A 22,863-nucleotide genomic window follows, 5' to 3' on the forward strand; every position below is an offset into this window, starting at 1 on the left:
TGTTAAATGAATTGTCAGCTTGTTTGTGTGATATATATATATATATTTTCTTCTTTCTTCTAGAAAGGCTAAGGTGAGGACGCTCACTTCTTTGTCCAGAGACGCCTCCAGGTGCAGAGGTTTGTCCGACATCAGGAACTGTCTGGTAGTTTCTGCTGTGGGTTGAGGACCAGGTTTCTCTGGAGCGTACTGAACCTTCCGGATCACCAGACGCACAGAGTTCCTACAACACAGCGCTCAGTTACCATCTAATCCTCGTGACACGATGGTGACGTGTGCGTTTGGATTTCATGACCACGGAGATGTTTAAATTCAGTGTGGATGTTTGGATTATTGTGGTTTTATTGGTGGTGAGGTGATCCTCTCTCTCTCTGCAGGAAGCTGCTAATGCACAACTCATTTCACTTTCATTCATAATTCATCCCCCTGCTCCGTCCAGGGTCGGACTGACTCACTTTTACCTTTTGTGGATCTTTTCTTCAACGTTTTCTGCACAGAAAGCTTTCACCTCGAAGTCGACTCCGCAGGCCTGAGGTCAGAGAGAAATCCGTTTACCATGAGAGCTGATGATGAGTTCATTTAAAAACCATCTTCAGGGAGGGGGTGTTATAATTAATGTTCACAAAGATGTGAGCATCTCTACCTTCCCAGTGTCCTCTGGTCCCGGCTGCAGGGTGACGGAGCACGGCAGGTTCACAGGAATCTGGAAACACATCTTTGACTCTGAGCTGCGGATATCACTCATGTCATCCAACACTTTTTATTGTATTATCTGTATATTTAGGGCAGTCTCTTCTCTGTCCTTTTTAAAATCAGGACATAATATTCCTGTTTGCAGCGCAGCTCAAGAACTGAGCTCATCAACAGTAAAAGCCGATTCACATAAAAAAGAATCGTGTGCTTCAGTTTCTCATATAAATTAAATATGAATTAAATCCAGTTCACAGACTCTGGTAAACAAGTCCTTCCTCTGAGGAGCTGCTGCCCCCGGACCTTCTCAGGCACAACAAGGCTAATGCTAATGCTAAACTTCTTCACGTGGTCAACATTAAAGGTGTGAGGTGTGTGAGCAGCATTTTAAGTTTAAGGTTAAGTATTTTATCACATTACTTTGCTGCTGAGTAATTAGTAAAGTAATGAATTACTTTTTCAGTGAGTTTTCTGAACCGTTTGTTGATAAGATAAAATAAAACTGAGTTTTACTCCATAATAATGTTTTCAATGAACAATTTAGACTTTAGCTTCTTTGTTCAACAGAAATTGAGTTTGAAGAAAAACAGGTTGTATAATCAAAGTATTGATTTGTTGTATTCAGGTTTAGTATCATCCCGGCCTATTGGGCAGATGATGTGGAGCTCGGCGGACTCGATACCTCGAAGGTGAACGGGTAGGCGTGTTCTCCCAGCTTTTTAATCAGGCGCTCCTGAAGTCGAGTCAGGCTCTTCTTCTCCTCCGGCAGCGGAGGAAACGCTTGGATGTTAGCCACAAACAGGTCCTTACGAAATGTCAACCCGAGGACGTCCAAATCCTCACGACCATAACGGAACGCACACGTCAGAGTCACAAACACTGAGGAAGAAAAGACACAAAATCCTTTTCTGTTACAGGATCCATTACTTTGAGAAATATTTTGATGGAGTGAGGATCTTTGTGCTAAGCTAGGCTAAGTATATCCTAGACTTACTGAATGATAAAGAGCAGGGGCTCCAGGACACTTCCGTGTGCAACTCCACTAATTACTAATAAACTAAATAAATCTAAAAGATTGATATAAGATACAACAGCAAAAAATAAAACCAAACATAAATATATTTTGGCCTGTGATTCATGAATGTTTTAACATTTTCAGACTAGAACTATTCCTCCTGTATCTCTGATCTCGGCTCTAATTATTTTACTGTAGATGAAGAAAGAGTGTCATTAGCATAAAAGTGAATAGAGAGATTACATTATTTTTAGGGATTATGTGGCCAAACAGAGAGATGAATAAAAAATAAATATTAGTAAGTAAATAAGTAATGAAAGATTGGACTAAATGAATCTCAGTCGGAGGAACATAGGATTTTTAGGTTGAATACACACTCACGTATTCTGACTATTCTTAAGAGTCTGTAATAACCAAACAGCCAGAAACAGGTCACAGAGTCAGAGGCCGATTGTTTGGGAGGAAAATGTCTCCTGTGTTCAAAGCAGCAGTTTTCTGAGTCGGCCACCAGGAGGACAGCAAAGTTAACAAAGAAACAAAGATCCGTCCATCCAGATTCTATTCATGCAAAAAATAAACAACATACCATCAACAAACATGGTAAAGTTTTGGGTTTAGAATTCTCACCTTTCCTTTCCTTCAGGTACTCCGGGTCGATCAGGACGACTCCATCTGCAGGAGAAAAACAATCCCAAATTCAACAAACAGGCAGAAGACCATGAGGATTTGCTCGTGAGTACGAACCCTCAGAATGAAGATCTCACCCACGGGCTCCACCAGGTCCACGTGGTCCACAAAGTCTCTCTTCCCCAGATAGACGGTGAGCTGAGGGAGGAACACAACTGTCAGGTTATCCAATCAGCTGCTAGAACTGTGAGCAGCCAATCAGAATACAGAACTTTACATTAACATGGAGAACATCAGGACTCACCTTTCCATTGGGACTCGCTTTCTTAAACACCCTGAAATCAAACAGAGACAGAAACCGCTCAGTGAAGCTTTATATGTGTTGACCTTTGACCTTTAGTCTCGTGGACTTGTTTACGTGTCTAAATTCACACGCACGACACCTGAAGTTGTCGTGCAAGACCTTAACTGACATCTAGTGGTGAAGTTATAAATAACATGTTGTTCACAGCTCATCCACACCGGCGTCGGCCCTCATCACCAAAAGCTCTGGAACCTCCTCGTGTTTCCAAGTGGACGTCTTCGTCTTCTACGTGTACGGCTCCTCTTCTTCATCCTGAGATGTTTGTGTTCTTCCAGTTTCACGTCCGTCACGTGTTAGAAACCTCATCAACACGTCCACTCGCTCTCTGGGAAGCTTCCACACATTGTCCTGCTGTGTCCTCACATGGACTCACTCTGACATGTTACACACATTCTACTAGGAGGCTGCAGGAGAAGATCCAGAACATGTCCAGAGACACTGACTCAGACATTTGTTCTCACTCACAGAACCTACAGAACATGTGAGGAACACGTCAGGAACACGTCAGGAACATGTGAGGAACATGTCAGGAACACGTCAGGAACACGTCAGGAACACGTCAGGAACATGTGAGGAACACGTCAGGAACACGTGAGGAACACGTCAGGAACACGTCAGGAACACGTCAGGAACATGTGAGGAACACGTCAGGAACACGTCAGGAACACGTCAGGAACATGTGAGGAACACGTCAGGAACACGTCAGGAACACGTCAGGAACACGTCAGGAACATGTGAGGAACACGTCAGGAACACGTCAGGAACACGTCAGGAACACGTCAGGAACATGTGAGGAACACGTCAGGAACACGTCAGGAACACGTCAGGAACATGTGAGGAACACGTCAGAACACAAGGCTCAGTCGAATGCTGCCTGACGTTATTTTACAACCCCCACTCCCCCCGCTGTGTAATAAATTAGCTGCTGTGGCTCCATTAGCTTTCAGCTTCCTCCTGAACAGAGCTTCATCAATCAGCAGCATCAGGACGCTGTTTTACCGGAAACCGCCGGGACTCCTGGGAGCTCGCTCAGCACGCGATTACATGCTCACCATCATCTCTGCAATTAGTGAGATTAAATGTTAACGACCCAAAGTCACAAATCAAATATAAAACAACGAATAAGCCAGAGTTAATGTTTGTTTAGTCACTTTACGACATTTATCATTTTTAAACTGAAGATATGAAATGGAAAATCCTCAAAACACAAATGTAGAAAGGTTCATGTTAAACTTTTCTAGTAACTTCTACTAGAAAAGTTTTCATCGTCAGGTTGTGACCAAAGTTGATCAGTAAAATTAGTTCATTTTCATTTTTCTCCATAAAGATCCATTAAACACAGTGAAGTCGTGCTGGTTCTGCAGATGTTTCAGTGACAGTCAGACGGACTCAAACAGACAAAGACTCATCACTCCTCACACTAACTGCTCTGTCACCATGGTAACCCGTCTTCAGGAACCAACATCATGTTCTCTGAAGCTGTGGTTCCCAGCTGTATCATCGTATCTTCAGAATCTGACTGAACAACCGGGTCAGTAACACTTTGATTCTCCATGTTGTTCTACTCTGGGAGCTGAGGCTGATTCCTCTCTTCCTGAAGGAGGTCATGTGACAGGAGACGAATCAGAGAAGACTACGTCATGACTGAAAAGAACCAATCAGCAAGTATTGAGCGTCTACGTCATTGTTTCCAAACATCTCAGTTTCTGTTCATCCAATCGGAAACTCAGCTTCTGAGTTTTTCAAACTAAAACTGGTCCAGCAGCGTTCACACACGTCTCTGGTTTGTTGTCTCTAAAACTCAGAGTTTTGTGGACGTCAGACGAATCAGCAGCGGAGTCGATGTTATTTAAGATGAAGTGTGGGAAGGTTTGAGGGTCTGAGGCCCCCCCCCCCTCAGGCGTTCAGTATCAGGGGAGTCTTCAGTCGACAGCGAGCTGACACAACAATCTTGTATCGATCATCAGTCGGTGTTCCCTCGGTGTCAGAGCGTCCTGATCGATCGCAGCAGATTCACAAACGCTGTCCAGACGTCCAGGCTTTACAAACACATCTGGATTCAATAAACAGCTGGAGACGGACTCAGACTCTGATGTCAGAGCATCAGAGAATCTACAGAGAGTTGATGGTTCTGTCACTTCTCCCTGACTTTAACCACACACTGTAAAGATTCGTCTCCACTTCCTGAAATGAAGCTAAAATGCTGCCATCTTGTGGTCATCTACAGTCACTGTGTGCAGGCGTGACTGTGGGGTGGAGCCGGGGAATCAAGGCCCCGCCCACACATGCTCTCGTCTCTGAACGACTTGTTGCTTTGTGTATGAGTGTGTGTGTGTGTGTGTGTGTATGAGTGTGTGTGTGTGTGTGTGTGTGTGTGTGTGTGTGTGTGTGTGTGTGTTTGTGTGTGTGAGTGTGTGTGTGTGTGTGTGTGTGTGTGTGTGTGTGTGTTTGTGTGTGTGTGAGTGTGTGTGTGTGTGTGGGTCTGTGTGTGTGTGAGTGTGTGTGTGTGTGTGGGTCTGTGTGTGTGTGTGTGTGGGTCTGTGTGTGTGTGAGTGTGTGTGTGTGTGTGGGTCTGTGTGTGTGTGTGTGTGTGAGTGTGTGTGTGTGTGTGTGTGTGTGTGTTTGTGTGTGTGAGTGTGTGTGTGTGTGTGGGTCTGTGTGTGTGTATGAGTGTGTGTGTGTGTGTGTGTGTGTGTGTGTGTGTGTGTGTGTGTTTGTGTGTGTGAGTGTGTGTGTGTGTGTGGGTCTGTGTGTGTGTGAGTGTGTGTGTGTGTGTGGGTCTGTGTGTGTGTGTGTGTGGGTCTGTGTGTGTGTGAGTGTGTGTGTGTGTGTGGGTCTGTGTGTGTGTGAGTGTGTGTGTGTGTGTGTGTGTGTGTGTTTGTGTGTGTGAGTGTGTGTGTGTGTGTGTGGGTCTGTGTGTGTGTGAGTGTGTGAGTGTGTCTGTGTGGGTCTGTGTGTGTCTGTGTGTGTCTATGAGTCTGTGTGTGTCTGTGTGTGTGTGTGTGTGTTTCCTGGGCTGATGGACTGTGTGAGCTGCTCTGTTTGTTGCTGTGATCTAACTCAGCTCATTAACATTCTACTGACACAACACACTCATCATTCAGCCACAGACTCACAAACTTACACTGATACACACAAACACACTAATAGTCACACACTCTGATACACACTCACGCTCCTGAAACGGAACGGACTCGTTTCAGACACGTGAGTTCCACACAGAATGAAGCTGAACAGCTGATCACGTCAACATGAAGAGTTTGTGGGTTTGTTTACATTCTCTGATTGGTTTGTTTACAGTTTTAGATGCATTCTGATTGGTTAGTTTGTTTTTGTGTGTTTGTGGTAAGTTGAGACACATCGATGTCTACGACAATCCACAGTCCAGAGGGTGGACATGTGATCAGTGGACAGACTGGTCTCAGAACTGGTCTCAGAACTGGTCTCAGAACTGGTCTCAGAACTGGTGTCTGGTCCATGTTCAGGAAAAATAACAACTTCCATTCATTTTTACACTGAAGAGGAGAAATGAGTAACAGATGAGTAATAGATTACATTTATCTGTCCTTTCAAAGTAAAATGACAGCTTAAAAAAGAAGAAACATCAATATGCTGCTCAGAGACGTCACAGAGAGGTTCTGACAGAACGTTACATAACGTTACCACAACACAACACACACTCGCACACCTCCCCTCTGTTTTTAAAGGTTCTGTGAGGAACCAGCAGCAGATATGAAGGAATCATAACACACACACACACACACACACACACACACACATACACATACATACACACACTTACCTGGTTCCTTTATCTCCCATCCTGACGACGCCAACGAGTCGACAGCAGCTGGACAGAGAGATGATGGAGGAGGAGGATGGAGGGATGCCGTCACCGTGGAAACTGAGGGTAGGATGTCTCTCTCTCTCTCTCTCTCTCTCTCTCTCTCTCTCTCTCTCTCTCTTCCTCTCTCTCTCTCAGGAAGTCGTCGTAATGCCGTCAGATTCTCAACCGCCTCCTCCTTAACTCTCCCTCCCTGCCTATGTCTCTCTCTCTCTCTCTACTCTCTCTCTCTCTCTCTCCCTCTCTGTCTCTCTCTCTCTCTCTCCCTCTCTCTCTCCCTCTCTCTCTCCCTCCCTCCCTGCCTGCCTATGTCTCTCTCTCTCTCTCTCTCTCTCTCTCTCTCTCTCTCTCTCTCTCCCTCCCTCCCTCCCTGCCTATGTCTCTCTCTCTCTCTCTCTCTCTCTCTCTCTCTCTCTCTCTCTCTCTCTCTCTCTCTCTCTCTCTCCCTCTCTCTCCCTCCCTGCCTGCCTATGTCTCTCTCTCTCTCTCTCTCTCTCTCTCTCTCTCTGTCCCTCTCTCTCTCTCTCTCTCTCTCTCTCTCTCTCTCTCTCTCTCTCTCTCTCTCTCTCTCTCTCTCTCTCTCATTATTAGTTAATGTGTTAAAACATAAAACACCCAGAGGACACTTAGTATTTCGGTCTGTGTCATTAGTATCAGGCTAGCAGCTGGACTCTGACCTCCATCATCCCTCTGTCCATCATCCATGTTTACTGAGGTTATAAAGTGAGAAGAAGAGTCATTTTCTCACTGACTTCTAAATAAACAAACAGTGGAGTCGCCCCCTGATGGTCATTACACAGAAGACAGGTTTCATCAGTTTAACATGTTGATGCTCTTCAGTCTCATTGGGGAACGTTTTGTAATTTAAGATAAAATGTTTCTACAATCAGATTTAACACAAATCACAAAATTGAAAAGATCCAGTCACAAATAACCAGCATAGTGTAAAACAAACACATCTACAGGACTGGTCATCTGGTCCAGGTCCAGGTCCAGGTCTCTGTATATCATCAGCCCTTCAGCCTTTGGGTCGGCGGTCGCTCAGCTCGGAGGCAGCAGCTGCTTCCTGTTTCCTCATTACCGACCTCAGTGTCAAACAGCCTCCAGCGATGAAGCTTCTCCTCCTCATCTTCATTATATTTGGAACCTGACGATGAGACTTCAACAGTTTGTCATGAAAACCACCTGAGACCAAAACGAGCACGGAGACGAGAGGACGGACGTTAGAAGCCAGTTTATTAGGAGTAAAGACACGTTACAGCTGCAGAGTCAGAACATTATTAGAAGAATGTGAGAACATCACGTTTGTTTTTATAGTTTGTCTCTGAACTGACGTCTTCAGTCTGTCCCTCTTTACATCACTGAAGGTCACCGATAAATAAATAAAACACAAACAGAACAAAATAATCAAATAAAGATGTTTCACTTCATCTTTAGAAAATAAAATGTTCAGAAACAAGTTTAAAAAACAATTAATCATATTTTACATTGGTCAGTAATAAGTCCCCTGATACCAAGGCTCCGCCCACACGAACACACCTAAAATCACATGATCGTTCACCTACACTGGTCATGTGATGTAAACAGGAAGTAGATTGTCTCCTCTGCAGTTGGTTGCTTAGTAACAGAAACTCCTCTGAAGGAGGAGCAGTGAAGAGTCAGAGCAGCGACGACGAGGTGGAACTGTTACTGACAGGAAGTGTTAGAAACAGGAAGTGTTACTGACAGGAAGTGTTAGCTTTGTGTTCACCGCTGGTCGTCGAGTCATGTGACTGATGAGAACCAATCAGGAAGAGAACGTGGGGCGTCTCAGTTTCTGTTCAGACTGAAACACAACCTCAGAGATTTCAAACTAAAACGAGACCAGTTTACACAAGTCTCTGATTCAGAGGCTGGAAAACTCCAGCAGGCGTAACCATGGCAACAGTGATGAGAAACTCAAACCTGTGTGTGTGGGTGGAGCCTCACATGTTCGGTCTCAGGTGAAAAAGCAGCGCTGTGATTTGTTCAGACAAGGTGTGGAAACTTGGGTCAGCTGATCTAGATATGTTTAGCTCCTCCCTCCCTGAGCTCAGACACCATCACAGCCTCCGGACGTTTCTCTTCTCCTCTTTGAACTTCCCTCTTCAAAGCCCAGAGGCCAAACACTGGATTAATGCCGACGCCTTTTCAAAGTAAATCCAGCTGCAGAGCTGCACGAGGCTCCGACCAAACAGCAGCGAGAGAAAACTCACATTTTGAAATCTAGGACTTTCAACTCCACATTGATAAAAAACAGATTCACTGATCTGAGGATTATTTAGCAGGTATCGATGTTTATGTTTCATATTTGTCAGATTCCAGCTGAATAACTCATCATATTGTAATAATTTCGTCAATAAACAGGGCTGGAGCTGGAGGAGCAGAACAAATGTGGACGAGTAGATGTAGCAGGTGACAAAATAAATAATGTGAGTCAAAGTTCAGGAGCAACAGAAACAAACAGTTTTCCCTTCGATCGTGATTCAAATCTTCTCTTTTTTCCCTTTTCAATTTTTTCATTTTCTTCATTAACCTTTTGTCAAATCAACTTCATTTAAAAAAACACATAAATGTTCCTGTAACAGCTGCGTTTGTTCGTTCAGGTGATACGTGTCGTGAGTGGTGTTGCCGTGACGATGTGACCTCCTCCCAGATTGGCCGATTCAGATGTCGCTCCAGAGGACAGCCCGCCTGCTCTTGTCCACGCTGACGACATATTCTCCCGACAGAGACCAGGACACGGCGCTGATGGACGAGCTAGCGAGAGGAGGAGGTTATTAAAGAAACAGTACAACAACGTGAAGTTCCCCAGGAAAACGTCCTGGAGCCTCTCATCTTTCTTTTTAACCTTTTTTATAGGAGCACGTTTATTTTGTTAATCAGGATTTATCATTGTACCTTTTCAAAGTAAAATCTTTAATTAAAATGTAACGATAAATTTGGACGATCAATCTATAGTCACACGTGGAGTCCCTCAGGGAACTTCCTGGAGCCTCAGAGTTTTAGAGGAGATTCATCTGAAAGTTTGTTTTAAATCGACTTTAATGGATCTTCTGTCCGATACCTGTGTTTGTCAGGGAGGCGGGTCTCCAGGTTGCCGTTGGAGACGTTCCAGATGTAAACTGTTCCGTCAGCTGATCCAGCAGCCAGGAAACATCCGTCTGGACTGAAGAGAGAGAACGTCTTTGTCACACGGTTCTGCACAGAACATTTCTGAGGGTTTCCACAAACAGTTGCTGTTTTCAGGTTCGATTCGTTTCAAATAAATCATCTGGTTTTACATAATAAAACTGTCTGGCTGTTGTCATGGAAACTGCACCATATCGTCCCTGTCGTAACGTGGAGCAGAACTCACCTGATGACGGCCTTCGTGCTGTCGCTGCCACATTTGAACCCTTCAGCTCTGACGGAGACAGAAACACGTTCAGAACATCTGCTACACGTCATCTTCAAACAACCGTGACGCTGCATCACGTCTTCACCTGAAACACGTGCGGTCGTTGCTCCACCTCCTCAGGTCCACCAGCTGGAGGCAGTCGTCACGGCAACAGCTGAGCAGCTGACGATGGTCGGAGCTAAGGTCCAACGAGGTGACTTTACCCTGAGCAGGAAGTTCCTGAACGCAGCTCACCGCCCTGAACGACAACATTCATCTCACACGTCTGATCTCAGTAAATAAACCAACGTGAAGATGTTTCCTGTTGGAAGCTAAACGTCTCGGATTTCATTCTAACCACATTAATAACTGGTTAATGTATCTAATAAAGATCTTTTCTAGTCTTGATGACACTTTACTTGAAGTTTTACATTCACACACGTGCAGATCGATGTGCAGCACTTTCTTCTCAACAGTTTGGGCTTCAGTATCTTGCCCAAGGACACTTGAGGAATGCTGGGATTGAACCACTGACCTTCTGGACAGAGGAAGATGGCTCCACCCCCTCAGCTAAATAAAAACTGAAAAATCCTCCTAATTCGCCAATAAAACTTCCTGGTTGGATGTGAATTGACCAATCAGAGAACATATAGATGATGATGTCACTATGATGTCACTACCAATCACAGCCCAGTGAAAGATGTTCTTATCCAATCAGCAGCAGGGAGGGTAGGTGATGGTGTGTGATTGGTGGACAGAGCTGTCAATCATGGGCTGTGTCAGACTGTGCAGGGAGGAGGAGGATTCTGTGACTGAACGGTTGCTAGGTAACAGAGGAAGATGGGAGTCGATGAGGGAGACCAGGTTCTACTGTGATTCTACTGTGTCTCTACTGTGTCTTTACTGTGATTCTACTGTGTCTCTACTGTGTCTTTACTGTGTCTTTACTGTGATTCTACTGTGTCTCTACTGTGATTCTACTGTGTCTTTACTGTGATTCTACTGTGTCTTTACTGTGATTCTACTGTGTCTCTACTGTGTCTCTACTGTGATTCTACTGTGTCTTTACTGTGATTCTACTGTGTCTTTACTGTGATTCTACTGTGTCTCTACTGTGTCTTTACTGTGATTCTACTGTGTCTTTACTGTGATTCTACTGTGTCTTTACTGTGATTCTACTGTGTCTTTACTGTGATTCTACTGTGTCTCTACTGTGTCTCTACTGTGTCTTTACTGTGATTCTACTGTGTCTCTACTGTGATTCTACTGTGTCTCTACTGTGATTCTACTGTGTCTCTACTGTGTCTCTACTGTGTCTTTACTGTGTCTCTACTGTGATTCTACTGTGTCTCTACTGTGTCTCTACTGTGATTCTACTGTGTCTCTACTGTGATTCTACTGTGTCTCTACTGTGTCTCTACTGTGTCTCTACTGTGTCTACTATCATATGGTAAAGATGTTACCTTGTGTCCCAGACCCTGATCTTGCAGTCGTAGTGTCCACTGATGATAACGTTCTCAGAACAAACCAGGTCGCTGCAGTACGACGCCACGTCAACTACCTGCACACCTGCACACACATGTCCCCGTGTAAACAGGCATCAGGTATCGATCAGTGATTGGTCAGGTATCGATCAGTGATTGGTCAGGTATCGATCAGTGATTGGTCAGGTATCGATCAGTGATTGGTCAGGTATCGATCAGTGAGACTCACAGGCGGCTCGGTGCAGGTCCCACAGTCTGATGGTTCTGTCGGCACTTCCTGTCACCACCTGATGAAGTGAAGGACTGAACCTCGCTGCCGTTACCTTCCTGCTGTGACCTGTCAGAGTCAACTGAGACACACAGGTGAGACACAGAGAGAGACAGACAGGTGTGAGACACACAGGTGAGACACAGAGAGAGACAGACAGGTGTGAGACACACAGGTGAGACACAGAGAGAGACAGACAGGTGTGAGACAGAGAGAGACAGAGAGAGACAGACAGGTGTGAGAGACAGAGAGAGACAGACAGGTGTGAGACAGAGAGAGACAGAGAGAGACAGACAGGTGTGAGACAGAGAGAGACAGACAGGTGTGAGAGACAGAGAGAGACAGAGAGAGACAGACAGGTGTGAGACAGAGAGAGACAGAGAGAGACAGACAGGTGTGAGACAGAGAGAGACACACAGGTGAGACACAGAGAGAGACAGACAGGTGTGAGACACACAGGTGAGACACAGAGAGAGACAGACAGGTGTGAGACAGAGAGAGACAGAGAGAGACAGACAGGTGTGAGACAGAGAGAGACAGAGAGAGACAGACAGGTGTGAGACAGAGAGAGACAGAGAGAGACAGACAGGTGTGAGACAGAGAGAGACAGAGAGAGACAGACAGGTGTGAGACAGAGAGAGACAGTGACTAGATGTTTCAGTTACAACAGGAGGATGTGCTCACGGTTACCTTGGGAACAGAATCATCCAGCCGCCACAACAAGGCTGACTTATCGTATGATGCAGCGAGGATCCTAGAGCCCTGAGACAGACAAACACATCAGGTGAGTCAGAGCTCAGGTGAGTCAGTCCTCAGGTGAGTCAGAGCTCAGGTGAGTCAGTCCTCAGGTGAGTCAGAGCTCAGGTGAGTCAGAGCTCAGGTGAGTCAGTTCTCAGGTGAGTCAGTCCTCAGGTGAGTCAGTCCTCAGGTGAGTCAGTCCTCAGGTGAGTCAGTCCTCAGGTGAGTCAGAGCTCAGGTGAGTCAGTCCTCAGGTGAGTCAGTTCTCAGGTGAGTCAGTCCTCAGGTGAGTCAGTCCTCAGGTGAGTCAGAGCTCAGGTGAGTCAGAGCTCAGGTGAGTCAGTCCTCAGGTGAGTCAGTCCTCAGGTGAGTCAGAGCTCAGGTGAGTCAGAGCTCAGGTGAGTCAGTCCTCAGGTGAGTCAGTTCTCAGGTGAGTCAGAGCTCAGGTGAGTCAGTCCTCAGGTGAGTCAGTTCTCAGGTGAGTCAGAGTTCAGGTGAGTCAGTCCTCAGGTGAGTCAGTCCTCAGGTGAGTCAGAGTTCAGGTGAGTCAGTCCTCAGGTGAGTCAGTCCTCAGGTGAGTCAGAGTTCAGGTGAGTCAGTCCTCAGGTGAGTCAGTTCTCAGGTGAGTCAGTCCTCAGGTGAGTCAGTCCTCAGGTGAGTCAGTCCTCAGGTGAGTCAGAGCTCAGGTGAGTCAGTTCTCAGGTGAGTCAGAGCTCAGGTGAGTCAGTCCTCAGGTGAGTCAGTCCTCAGGTGAGTCAGAGCTCAGGTGAGTCAGTTCTCAGGTGAGTCAGAGCTCAGGTGAGTCAGTTCTCAGGTGAGTCAGTCCTCAGGTGAGTCAGAGTTCAGGTGAGTCAGTCCTCAGGTGAGTCAGTTCTCAGGTGAGTCAGAGCTCAGGTGAGTCAGTTCTCAGGTGAGTCAGAGCTCAGGTGAGTCAGTTCTCAGGTGAGTCAGTCCTCAGGTGAGTCAGAGTTCAGGTGAGTCAGTCCTCAGGTGAGTCAGAGCTCAGGTGAGTCAGTCCTCAGGTGAGTCAGAGCTCAGGTGAGTCAGAGCTCAGGTGAGTCAGTTCTCAGGTGAGTCAGTCCTCAGGTGAGTCAGTTCTCAGGTGAGTCAGAGCTCAGGTGAGTCAGTTCTCAGGTGAGTCAGTCCTCAGGTGAGTCAGTCCTCAGGTGAGTCAGTCCTCAGGTGAGTCAGTCCTCAGGTGAGTCAGAGCTCAGGTGAGTCAGTCCTCAGGTGAGTCAGTTCTCAGGTGAGTCAGTCCTCAGGTGAGTCAGTCCTCAGGTGAGTCAGAGCTCAGGTGAGTCAGTCCTCAGGTGAGTCAGTCCTCAGGTGAGTCAGAGCTCAGGTGAGTCAGAGCTCAGGTGAGTCAGTCCTCAGGTGAGTCAGTTCTCAGGTGAGTCAGAGCTCAGGTGAGTCAGTCCTCAGGTGAGTCAGTTCTCAGGTGAGTCAGAGTTCAGGTGAGTCAGTCCTCAGGTGAGTCAGTTCTCAGGTGAGTCAGAGCTCAGGTGAGTCAGTCCTCAGGTGAGTCAGAGCTCAGGTGAGTCAGAGCTCAGGTGAGTCAGTTCTCAGGTGAGTCAGTCCTCAGGTGAGTCAGTTCTCAGGTGAGTCAGAGCTCAGGTGAGTCAGTTCTCAGGTGAGTCAGTCCTCAGGTGAGTCAGTCCTCAGGTGAGTCAGTCCTCAGGTGAGTCAGTCCTCAGGTGAGTCAGAGCTCAGGTGAGTCAGTCCTCAGGTGAGTCAGTTCTCAGGTGAGTCAGTCCTCAGGTGAGTCAGTCCTCAGGTGAGTCAGAGCTCAGGTGAGTCAGAGCTCAGGTGAGTCAGTCCTCAGGTGAGTCAGTCCTCAGGTGAGTCAGAGCTCAGGTGAGTCAGAGCTCAGGTGAGTCAGTCCTCAGGTGAGTCAGTTCTCAGGTGAGTCAGAGCTCAGGTGAGTCAGTCCTCAGGTGAGTCAGTTCTCAGGTGAGTCAGAGTTCAGGTGAGTCAGTCCTCAGGTGAGTCAGTCCTCAGGTGAGTCAGAGTTCAGGTGAGTCAGTCCTCAGGTGAGTCAGTCCTCAGGTGAGTCAGAGTTCAGGTGAGTCAGTCCTCAGGTGAGTCAGTCCTCAGGTGAGTCAGAGTTCAGGTGAGTCAGTCCTCAGGTGAGTCAGTTCTCAGGTGAGTCAGTCCTCAGGTGAGTCAGTCCTCAGGTGAGTCAGTCCTCAGGTGAGTCAGAGCTCAGGTGAGTCAGTTCTCAGGTGAGTCAGAGCTCAGGTGAGTCAGTCCTCAGGTGAGTCAGTCCTCAGGTGAGTCAGAGCTCAGGTGAGTCAGTTCTCAGGTGAGTCAGAGCTCAGGTGAGTCAGTTCTCAGGTGAGTCAGTCCTCAGGTGAGTCAGAGTTCAGGTGAGTCAGTCCTCAGGTGAGTCAGTTCTCAGGTGAGTCAGAGCTCAGGTGAGTCAGTTCTCAGGTGAGTCAGAGCTCAGGTGAGTCAGTTCTCAGGTGAGTCAGTCCTCAGGTGAGTCAGAGTTCAGGTGAGTCAGTCCTCAGGTGAGTCAGTTCTCAGGTGAGTCAGAGCTCAGGTGAGTCAGTTCTCAGGTGAGTCAGAGCTCAGGTGAGTCAGTCCTCAGGTGAGTCAGTCCTCAGGTGAGTCAGTCCTCAGGTGAGTCAGTCCTCAGGTGAGTCAGTCCTCAGGTGAGTCAGTTCTCAGGTGAGTCAGTCCTCAGGTGAGTCAGAGCTCAGGTGAGTCAGTCCTCAGGTGAGTCAGAGCTCAGGTGAGTCAGAGTTCAGGTGAGTCAGTCCTCAGGTGAGTCAGTTCTCAGGTGAGTCAGTCCTCAGGTGAGTCAGTTCTCAGGTGAGTCAGTCCTCAGGTGAGTCAGTCCTCAGGTGAGTCAGTCCTCAGGTGAGTCACTCACCGCTGAGTCAAAGTCGACGCAGGTGATCCCCTCTGTGCTGCCGTCCAGAGTCGCCCTGTGGGTCAATGAGCCTGGTGACATCATCAGTGAACATGAAAACATAATAACGAATAAGACGATGAAGAAGATGACATCAGCAGGTGAGTTACCTGCTCTGACGTCCCACAGTTTGATGACTCGGTCAGTTCCTCCTGTGGCCAGCAGGTCTGAACTGGAGCTGAACCTCACTGTGTTAATGCCTTGCTCATGGGCCTCCTGACAGAAAGAGAAGTGGAGGTGTCAATCATCACTAACAAGGGATTACATGAACCAATCAGGTTGCAGGAAACATTTCTTCCGAACATTATAACGTAATGTGAACACAGTGAAGCCGACCTTTGACCTTTACCTTAAAAGCACAAAAGGTCATATTTAAAATGAATGTAGATAAAAATTCAAATAGAAAACGTGACCTGAAATAACATGTGTTTTAAGTCTCAGTGACACCTAGTGGTCAGAAGCAGGAGGTTCTCATGATTGTATGTGACTGAAACTGCTCTGATTGGTGAAGCCAGAGGATTCTAGAGGAGCCTGATGCTGGATACTGACTCTACTCACGTATACTACTACTACTACTACTACTACTACTACTACTACTACTACTACTACTAACATCACAGTACAGCTGTCATCACTCTCTGTTCTTCTTATGTAGAAACACTTGAGACAAACTGGGATTCATGAATATAAGAAAATACACAACTTGTACTAATTGATAACTAGAGATATCATAAATATGTGTGTGTGTGTGTGTGTGTGTGTGTGTGTGTGTGTGTGTGTGTGTTTGTGTGTGTGAGTGTGTCTGTGTGGGTCTGTGTGTGTGTGTGTGTGTGTGTGTGTGTGTGTGTGTGTGTTTGTGTGTGTGAGTGTGTCTGTATGGGTCTGTGTGTGTGTGTGTGTGTGTGTGTGTGTGTGTGTGTGTGTGTGTGTGTGTGTGTATTACCAGTACTTGCAGAGCTCTAGCAGGGACTCTGGCTGACAGACAGATTCCTACAGGACTCATCTGATCCTCCTCCAGACTGCAGACCGAGTGACCACGCCTCTTCCTGCTGACATCACACACACACACACACACACACACACACACACACACACACACACACACACACACACACACACACACACACACACACACACACACACACACACACACACACACACACACACACACACACACTCAGCAATCAGGGATGCTTCAGTGAGACAGTGTTGGGACAAGAGGACTCACTCGAACAGTTGTCTGATGGAGGTGAGGATCCTCGGGGACGTGGCCGACGCCGACCTGAGAAAACAGGAAACAGGAAGTTTCACGTTAATCGAGACAATGATGAGACAAGTTCAAACAACTTAATCATCAGAGTGGACGAACCTGAAGAGTCTGGTGTGTCTTCGCTCTGCAGACTTGTCCTGGTGTTCGTTCTTCGGGGACGTTGACCTGGACGTCGGAGCGCTGGAAGAGCTGAAACACAAGTGAGACGCTAACGACATCCAACGAACAAGAATCTTACTCTACACTACAAGAATAAAAGCCTGGAGTCATCTTTAAAACAATCTGTTTCAAGTTGAACCACTAACACGCCACGAAACCTCTCAGTCATTGGCTGAAACAATCGTTGCTGAAACAGTTATTGTTTGTGCCTGTGAATTTACATTATTTCATAAATATTTTCTTTAAATTCGGAATAATAATAATAAATATTCGGAAATGTTCAGAGTTTAACCGAGACCAGGTGAAGTTTACCTGTCGATAGCGACCTTTGACCTTGCAGCGCTCTGCAGCTCCTTCTGGAGGTTCGCTTCACGAGCTCTGAAAATGAGAAACGATTTACATCCGAGCAGGTGTGATGAAGAGGTGTGATGAAGAGGTGTGATGAACAGGTGTGATGAAGAGGTGTGATGAAGAGGTGTGATGAACAGGTGTGATGAAGAGGTGTGATGAACAGGTGTGATGAAGAGGTGTGATGAACAGGTGTGATGAGCAGGTGTGATGAACAGGTGTGATGAAGAGGTGTGATGAAGAGGTGTGATGAAGAGGTGTGATGAACAGGTGTGATGAAGAGGTGTGATGAAGAGGTGTGATGAACAGGTGTGATGAAGAGGTGTGATGAAGAGGTGTGATGAACAGGTGTGATGAAGAGGTGTGATGAACAGGTGTGATGAAGAGGTGCGATGAAGAGGTGTGATGAAGAGGTGTGATGAACAGGTGTGATGAAGAGGTGTGATGAAGAGGTGTGCTGTGGTGCGATGAACAGGTGTGATGAAGAGGTGTGATGAAGAGGTGAGATGAAGAGGTGTGATGAAGAGGTGTGATGAAGAGGTGTGATGAACAGGTGTGATGAAGAGGTGTGATGAAGAGGTGTGATGAAGAGGTGTGCTGTGGTGCGATGAACAGGTGTGATGAAGAGGTGTGATGAAGAGGTGTGATGAAGAGGTGTGATGAAGAGGTGAGATGAAGAGGTGTGATGAAGAGGTGTGATGAAGAGGTGTGATGAAGAGGTGTGATGAAGAGGTGAGATGAAGAGGTGTGATGAAGAGGTGTGATGAACAGGTGTGATGAAGAGGTGTGATGAACAGGTGTGATGAAGAGGTGTGATGAAGAGGTGAGATGAAGAGGTGTGATGAACAGGTGTGATGAACAGGTGTGATGAAGAGGTGTGATGAAGAGGTGTGATGAACAGGTGTGATGAAGAGGTGTGATGAACAGGTGTGATGAAGAGGTGTGATGAAGAGGTGAGATGAAGAGGTGTGATGAACAGGTGTGATGAACAGGTGTGATGAAGAGGTGTGATGAAGAGGTGTGATGAAGAGGTGTGCTGAAGAGGTGTGATGAACAGGTGTGATGAACAGGTGTGATGAACAGGTGTGATGAAGAGGTGTGATGAAGAGGTGTGATGAAGAGGTGTGCTGAAGAGGTGTGATGAACAGGTGTGATGAACAGGTGTGATGAACAGGTGTGATGAACAGGTGTGATGAAGAGGTGTGATGAACAGGTGTGATGAACAGGTGTGATGAACAGGTGTGATGAAGAGGTGTGATGAACAGGTGTGATGAACAGGTGTGATGAAGAGGTGAGATGAAGAGGTGTGATGAAGAGGTGAGATGAAGAGGTGTGATGAAGAGGTGTGATGAAGAGGTGAGATGAAGAGGTGTGATGAAGAGGTGTGATGAACAGGTGTGATGAAGAGGTGTGATGAACAGGTGTGATGAACAGGTGTGATGAAGAGGTGTGATGAAGAGGTGTGATGAAGAGGTGTGCTGTGGTGCGATCAGGTACCTGGACCTGCGTTCATTGCGGCTGTTCATACGGGCGGCGGCCTGTCGTTTCAGGTGGATCATGTCCTCCAGCAGGTGTCCCTCTCTGACCTTTTCCTCCCGGAGTCTTGTCTCCGCCCCCCTCTGTCGCTCCAGCAGGACGTCGTACTCCATCTTCAATGCCCCGTTCTCCTCCTGAACCTGCACCGCCCGCCCCTGCAGCTCCTGACGGACATCAAACGCGCCTGCGAGTCGACGCCGCTCCGCCAGCAGGCTGATGGACCAGGGGGGAGGGGGGAGGGGGGAGGGGCAGAGCAGGGACACCATTGGCAGTATAAAGGGCCAGTTCACACAAATTAACACGAGTCACCACCCGGGTTGTTCTCCACCAATCAGAACAGTTTTAATCCCTCCAGGTCACTGTGACCTTTGACCTCTTTTTAAACGTGTGGCTGCGTTTCAATTTTTCACAAATTTTATAAAAAAAACAAAATGTTTAAATGTTGTTGAGGTTAAATTTGTAGAAAACTTTATTAGAATCTGTTTGTCGTTCAGCTCGTCTGAACTGTGACTTTAAAGAGAAGAATCCTGCAGTCACCTGAGCAGACGAGCCAATCAGCTGTGAGCATCACAGGTGTGTCGCTCACCTGGAATCCTGCTCGTCCAGAACAAGGAGTTTGATTTTGATCTGCTGCTGCAGCTCCAGCACCTGAAAGGCCAACTGCAAAATAACAAGAGAAGAAGAAGAAGAATATGAATAGTGTCCAGGACGAGTGGAAACAAGGTCATGTGACCACTTCCTGTTTCCAGGTGACATCACGTCTGATGAAAACTGAGATGGAAAAATCTTAAAGAGCAAAAACATTCTGAGACGTCAGGTCTGAATAAACACGTCCGGATCCAGGGTTTGAACTACGAAGCAGGATTTGTGGTTATCAGGTAACTTCAGAGTCTTCAGTCCTACGAAGCTCGTTCACTTGTCACCACGGTAACTTACGCTGAACAGCTGACCTGCTCCAGGTTAAGTTGGAGATAAGAGATCAAACAGTATAAAGCTCCGCCCACTGACCAATCCCTTCCTTTGAACCATGACATCATGTTCTTAGAGGATCCGTGGAGCTGGTGTGGATTGTTCGAGTCTCTGAGGAGGACCAGGGTCTTCAGAGACCCACAAGATCCTTTGAGCTCCTCTGATGAGCTGTGGGTTTGTTATTGTGTTGGAGTTGTATTGTGTTGTTGTTGTGTTGTTGAGCGCTCTGACCTCTCCTGTTGTATTCTTTAGTTGGTCGTTCTGGTTCAGTAGAGACGAGACAGAGCTGCTGTCAGTGCAGGGACGTCTGGACACACAAAACAAACACACACTATTAACACATGCAGAAACACACACTTGTCGCTCTATAGTTGCAATACAATATCTAACTATCTTAACCCTCAAAATTTCCATTGAAAAAGTGACAAAATGTCCTCACAAAGATGGTATTGGCTAAAATTGGCTTCATAACTATAGAAAGACAAGCGCACACACACACACACACACACACACACACACACACACACACACACACACACACACACACACACACACACACACACACACACACACACACACACACGTTACCTGCTCAGGATTCCATTGGTCAAACTGGATTTATCCAACAGCCGAGAGTCTGAGAACAAACAGGAAACAGAGTCAAAGCTGGATAGTGATCCTAATCCTAATCCTGATCCTAATCCTGATCCTGATCCTAATCCTGATCCTGATCCTAATCCTGATCCTAATCCTGATCCTGATCCTAATCCTGATCCTGATCCTGATCCTAATCCTGATCCTAATCCTGATCCTGATCCTAATCCTGATCCTGATCCTAATCCTGATCCTGATCCTAATCCTGATCCTGATCCTAATCCTGATCCTAATCCTGATCCTGATCCTGATCCTGATCCTAATCCTGATACAGAGCTGAGCAACACCACACAATTAAATTTAAAAAATCAAGAATCAAGAAAAAAAATAACTAAGAAATAAAAATATTTTATATTCATTTTTCTTCTTTTTGTGATTTACACTAAAGTTAAACCACAGACCAAACTAGATTAAACATAAATTGTAATGTTTTTTCAGAGAAAAGCTTCAACCAAACTTAATATAAAATCTCACTAGTTTAAGATTCATGTTTCTTATCTTTTTTAATTTAAAATTTAAAACCGAGAAAATAAATTGACCTGTTGGTTTTTAATGTCAGAATCTTTCTAAATAATTTTTATAATATTTCTGTTTAGTCTTTCTTAGTTCACACTGACGTCAGAGAATCACTTTTTCATATTTGAGATTTGTTGATGAAACGTTTTTCTTTCGCTCGGATCATGAATTGTATCGGAGAAAAGAGTCGGTCGGTTTCCAGCTGACGAGTGTCAGAGGAAGTGGAAACGACAGGTCACAGCATCAAAGGAACCTGTCTGATTGACAGTTGATGATCAAAGACGTTTCTGTTTTCTGAAAACAGAAAATCTCTGTTTTTACTGGATGTGATTAAAAACTGAAACATAAGTTTTGTTCAGACACATTTTAACTGATTGTAACAACACAAGAACATTTTCAGTCTCATGATTAGAAGTAAACTAAAATATGAATCACATTTAAAAAAAAGACTCGCTCCAGATTACAGTAACAACAATAACAGGAGTATAGAGTGAAAATAGAAATATAAAGCATATACGGAGTAATACACTTCATCAATAACACTATAAATTAAGAAAGGATTCCTTATAATAATAGTAATAATTAGGTAGTAGTCAGTGGTACTGATAATAGTAAATAATATGAACATGGTTCGAATGAATACACTTTAATGAGTGAGATTCTGTTTTCGCTTTTAATAAAGTTTTAGTTGATGAAACCAAGAAGAAACAAACTCATCCTCATCAGCTGAAAACTGAACCAGACTACAGAGAATAATAAAAACAACAATAAGAGTAACTATTATTATTGTTGTTGTTGTTGTTGTTATTATTATATTAAGGTTTGTTAACACTTTCACTTTAACAGAATCCGGATTGAAACCTGCTTCACACTGGTTCTCTTACAGAAGTGGATCAGGTCCTGGAACGAGTCGCTCTGGTTCCGGTCCCGGTTCTTCAGCTGACGGACGATGTGTCTCCTCCAAGTGTCCCCGGACCCTCCGTCTCCTCCCGGCACCACGAAGCCGCAGCTCCGCTCCGACTCTCCGGCTGAATCCGTCCTCGTTCTGCGGGAGGAGGCGACGCCGTCAGCGGCCATGATGTCCCCGCAGAGAGACGCTCTCAGCCCGGCCTGAGGAGTCACACTGTCCCGGTCACAGCGACACTGTCTCCACTTCCTGTTTACTGTTTGTTTGTTTTAGTTTCTCACACTAAAGGGGGCGGGGCTCAGGGTGGTGGCGCGTGCTCCAGATGCCAGCTGCCGGGTGTCTGAGCCAATCAGCGCTGAGCTCATACGTCCGGTTTCCGACTGGAGGAGAACGTCACAACAAACAAACACTTGTGATGTTTGATGTTATGAATCCATCACTACGTGTTTATTGATCAACAAATAAAATGAGTGGGGCCAAACCGATCAATCGCCCCCTGGTGGCTGGCTGCAGCATAGATCATAAACCTCCTCCATGTTAGCAGATGGGACATGGACCAAAATGAAAAATCAAAGTAGACGTTGAATAAATGTTTGTCGAAGATGGTTTCTGACATTTTAGGTCGTTTAAATCTGCAGTTGCTTCTTAGGATTAGATAAAAACCGCAGAGCAGATTTCTATGAAATGTTGTGGAACCTGAAGAAGAATCAGTAAACGGATCAGATCAGGATCTTTTTCTCTTTCATCAACATTGTCAGATAAAACTTTCTTAGGGAATAAATCATGATGAAAACAGACTGATTTTAACAACTGTGTGATTGGTCCAAATAAAAATCTGGTGAATTTAAATGTGGTTTCATGAGACTGTTGAAGGTTTGAACTGTTTTTTTTTTATTATACAATTTATGTAATTTAAAGGCAGAATGAAAAACACTTAAAAATATTAAATTTAGATATCATTTCACAGGTTTTCTGTTGATGCATTCTCAATTTTTTTGGTATCGTCTTAAAAATGACAGGGTCAATGCACGTTAACGAACATTTCTGTAAATGAGCAGGTTCAGCATCTCGGCTAATTCTCAACTCTAGTCCCTGTGCAGGTGTGAAAATGTTTAGAATCATTTTCTTTGTTTCAGTTCAGCTGAATAATATATAAAATATTA

The 22,863-nt window shown here is 45.7% G+C and overlaps 2 protein-coding genes and 1 long non-coding RNA gene across 7 annotated transcripts in view; 1 reads left to right on the forward strand and 2 right to left on the reverse strand.

Moving 5' to 3' along the window:
• Nucleotides 1-11,503, reverse strand: part of arrb1 (arrestin, beta 1) — a 22,927-nt gene extending 11,424 nt beyond the window's left edge. For 2 of the 3 annotated variants that reach the window (XR_004615785.1, XM_034603631.1), the window contains exons 1-8: nt 6,499-6,655; nt 2,637-2,667; nt 2,470-2,530; nt 2,333-2,377; nt 1,373-1,569; nt 644-703; nt 462-529; nt 88-223 (exon numbers count right to left, since the gene is read on the reverse strand). Coding sequence is in view for 1 of the 3 variants with exons in the window: in XM_034603631.1 (XP_034459522.1) it covers nt 88-223; nt 462-529; nt 644-703; nt 1,373-1,569; nt 2,333-2,377; nt 2,470-2,530; nt 2,637-2,667; nt 6,499-6,518 (618 nt within the window). In the remaining 2 variants the exon portion in view is untranslated. Of the gene's footprint in view, nt 1-87; nt 224-461; nt 530-643; nt 704-1,372; nt 1,570-2,332; nt 2,378-2,469; nt 2,531-2,636; nt 2,668-6,498; nt 6,656-11,384 lie in introns of those variants that run through there. The other variant, XR_004615784.1, reaches the window with a different exon arrangement.
• Nucleotides 8,026-22,150, reverse strand: LOC117772456 (autophagy-related protein 16-2-like). Of its 3 annotated transcripts, XM_034603615.1 has the most exons (19): nt 21,678-21,887; nt 20,212-20,260; nt 19,855-19,930; nt 19,241-19,314; nt 18,616-18,867; nt 17,083-17,148; nt 16,711-16,800; nt 16,570-16,623; nt 16,285-16,390; nt 15,452-15,557; nt 15,303-15,373; nt 12,380-12,451; nt 11,651-11,771; nt 11,401-11,506; nt 10,044-10,196; nt 9,917-9,964; nt 9,626-9,727; nt 9,215-9,318; nt 8,393-9,177 (listed from the first exon to the last, which is right to left on the reverse strand). In XM_034603615.1, the coding sequence occupies exons 1-18, from the start codon at nt 21,868-21,870 to the stop codon at nt 9,225-9,227; spliced, it is 1,833 nt and encodes a 610-aa protein (XP_034459506.1). In that variant the 5' UTR covers nt 21,871-21,887; the 3' UTR covers nt 8,393-9,177; nt 9,215-9,224. The 3 variants fall into 3 exon arrangements, with proteins under 3 accessions (XP_034459507.1, XP_034459506.1, XP_034459505.1); XM_034603616.1 differs by having other exon boundaries at nt 8,026-9,318; nt 16,285-16,387; nt 21,678-22,150; XM_034603614.1 differs by having other exon boundaries at nt 9,122-9,318; nt 21,678-22,150.
• LOC117772510 lies at nt 11,442-12,543 on the forward strand. The gene is made up of 3 exons (XR_004615788.1): nt 11,442-11,541; nt 11,608-11,811; nt 12,314-12,543. It is a non-coding gene; the product is annotated as an uncharacterized LOC117772510 (long non-coding RNA).
• Nucleotides 22,151-22,863: the final 713 nt, after the last annotated feature.

This window comes from Hippoglossus hippoglossus, chromosome 13, assembly GCF_009819705.1.
Source record: "Hippoglossus hippoglossus isolate fHipHip1 chromosome 13, fHipHip1.pri, whole genome shotgun sequence".
Classification (NCBI taxonomy): domain Eukaryota; kingdom Metazoa; phylum Chordata; class Actinopteri; order Pleuronectiformes; family Pleuronectidae; genus Hippoglossus; species Hippoglossus hippoglossus.

What these genes read in the sequence shown, in the direction of transcription:
- LOC117772456 (XM_034603615.1), bottom strand. Translation starts at nt 21,870, where the DNA reads ATGGCCGCTGACGGCGTCGCCTCCTCCCGCAGAACGAGGACGGATTCA. An exon ending in CCAGGACCTGATCCACTTCT is followed by an intron (nt 20,261 to 21,677) that starts GTAAGAGAACCA and finishes GTTTGTTCTCAG; the next exon opens with ACTCTCGGCTGTTGGATAAA. An exon ending in CTGGACGAGCAGGATTCCAG is followed by an intron (nt 18,868 to 19,240) that starts GTGAGCGACACA and finishes CTGGTCCATCAG; the next exon opens with CCTGCTGGCGGAGCGGCGTC.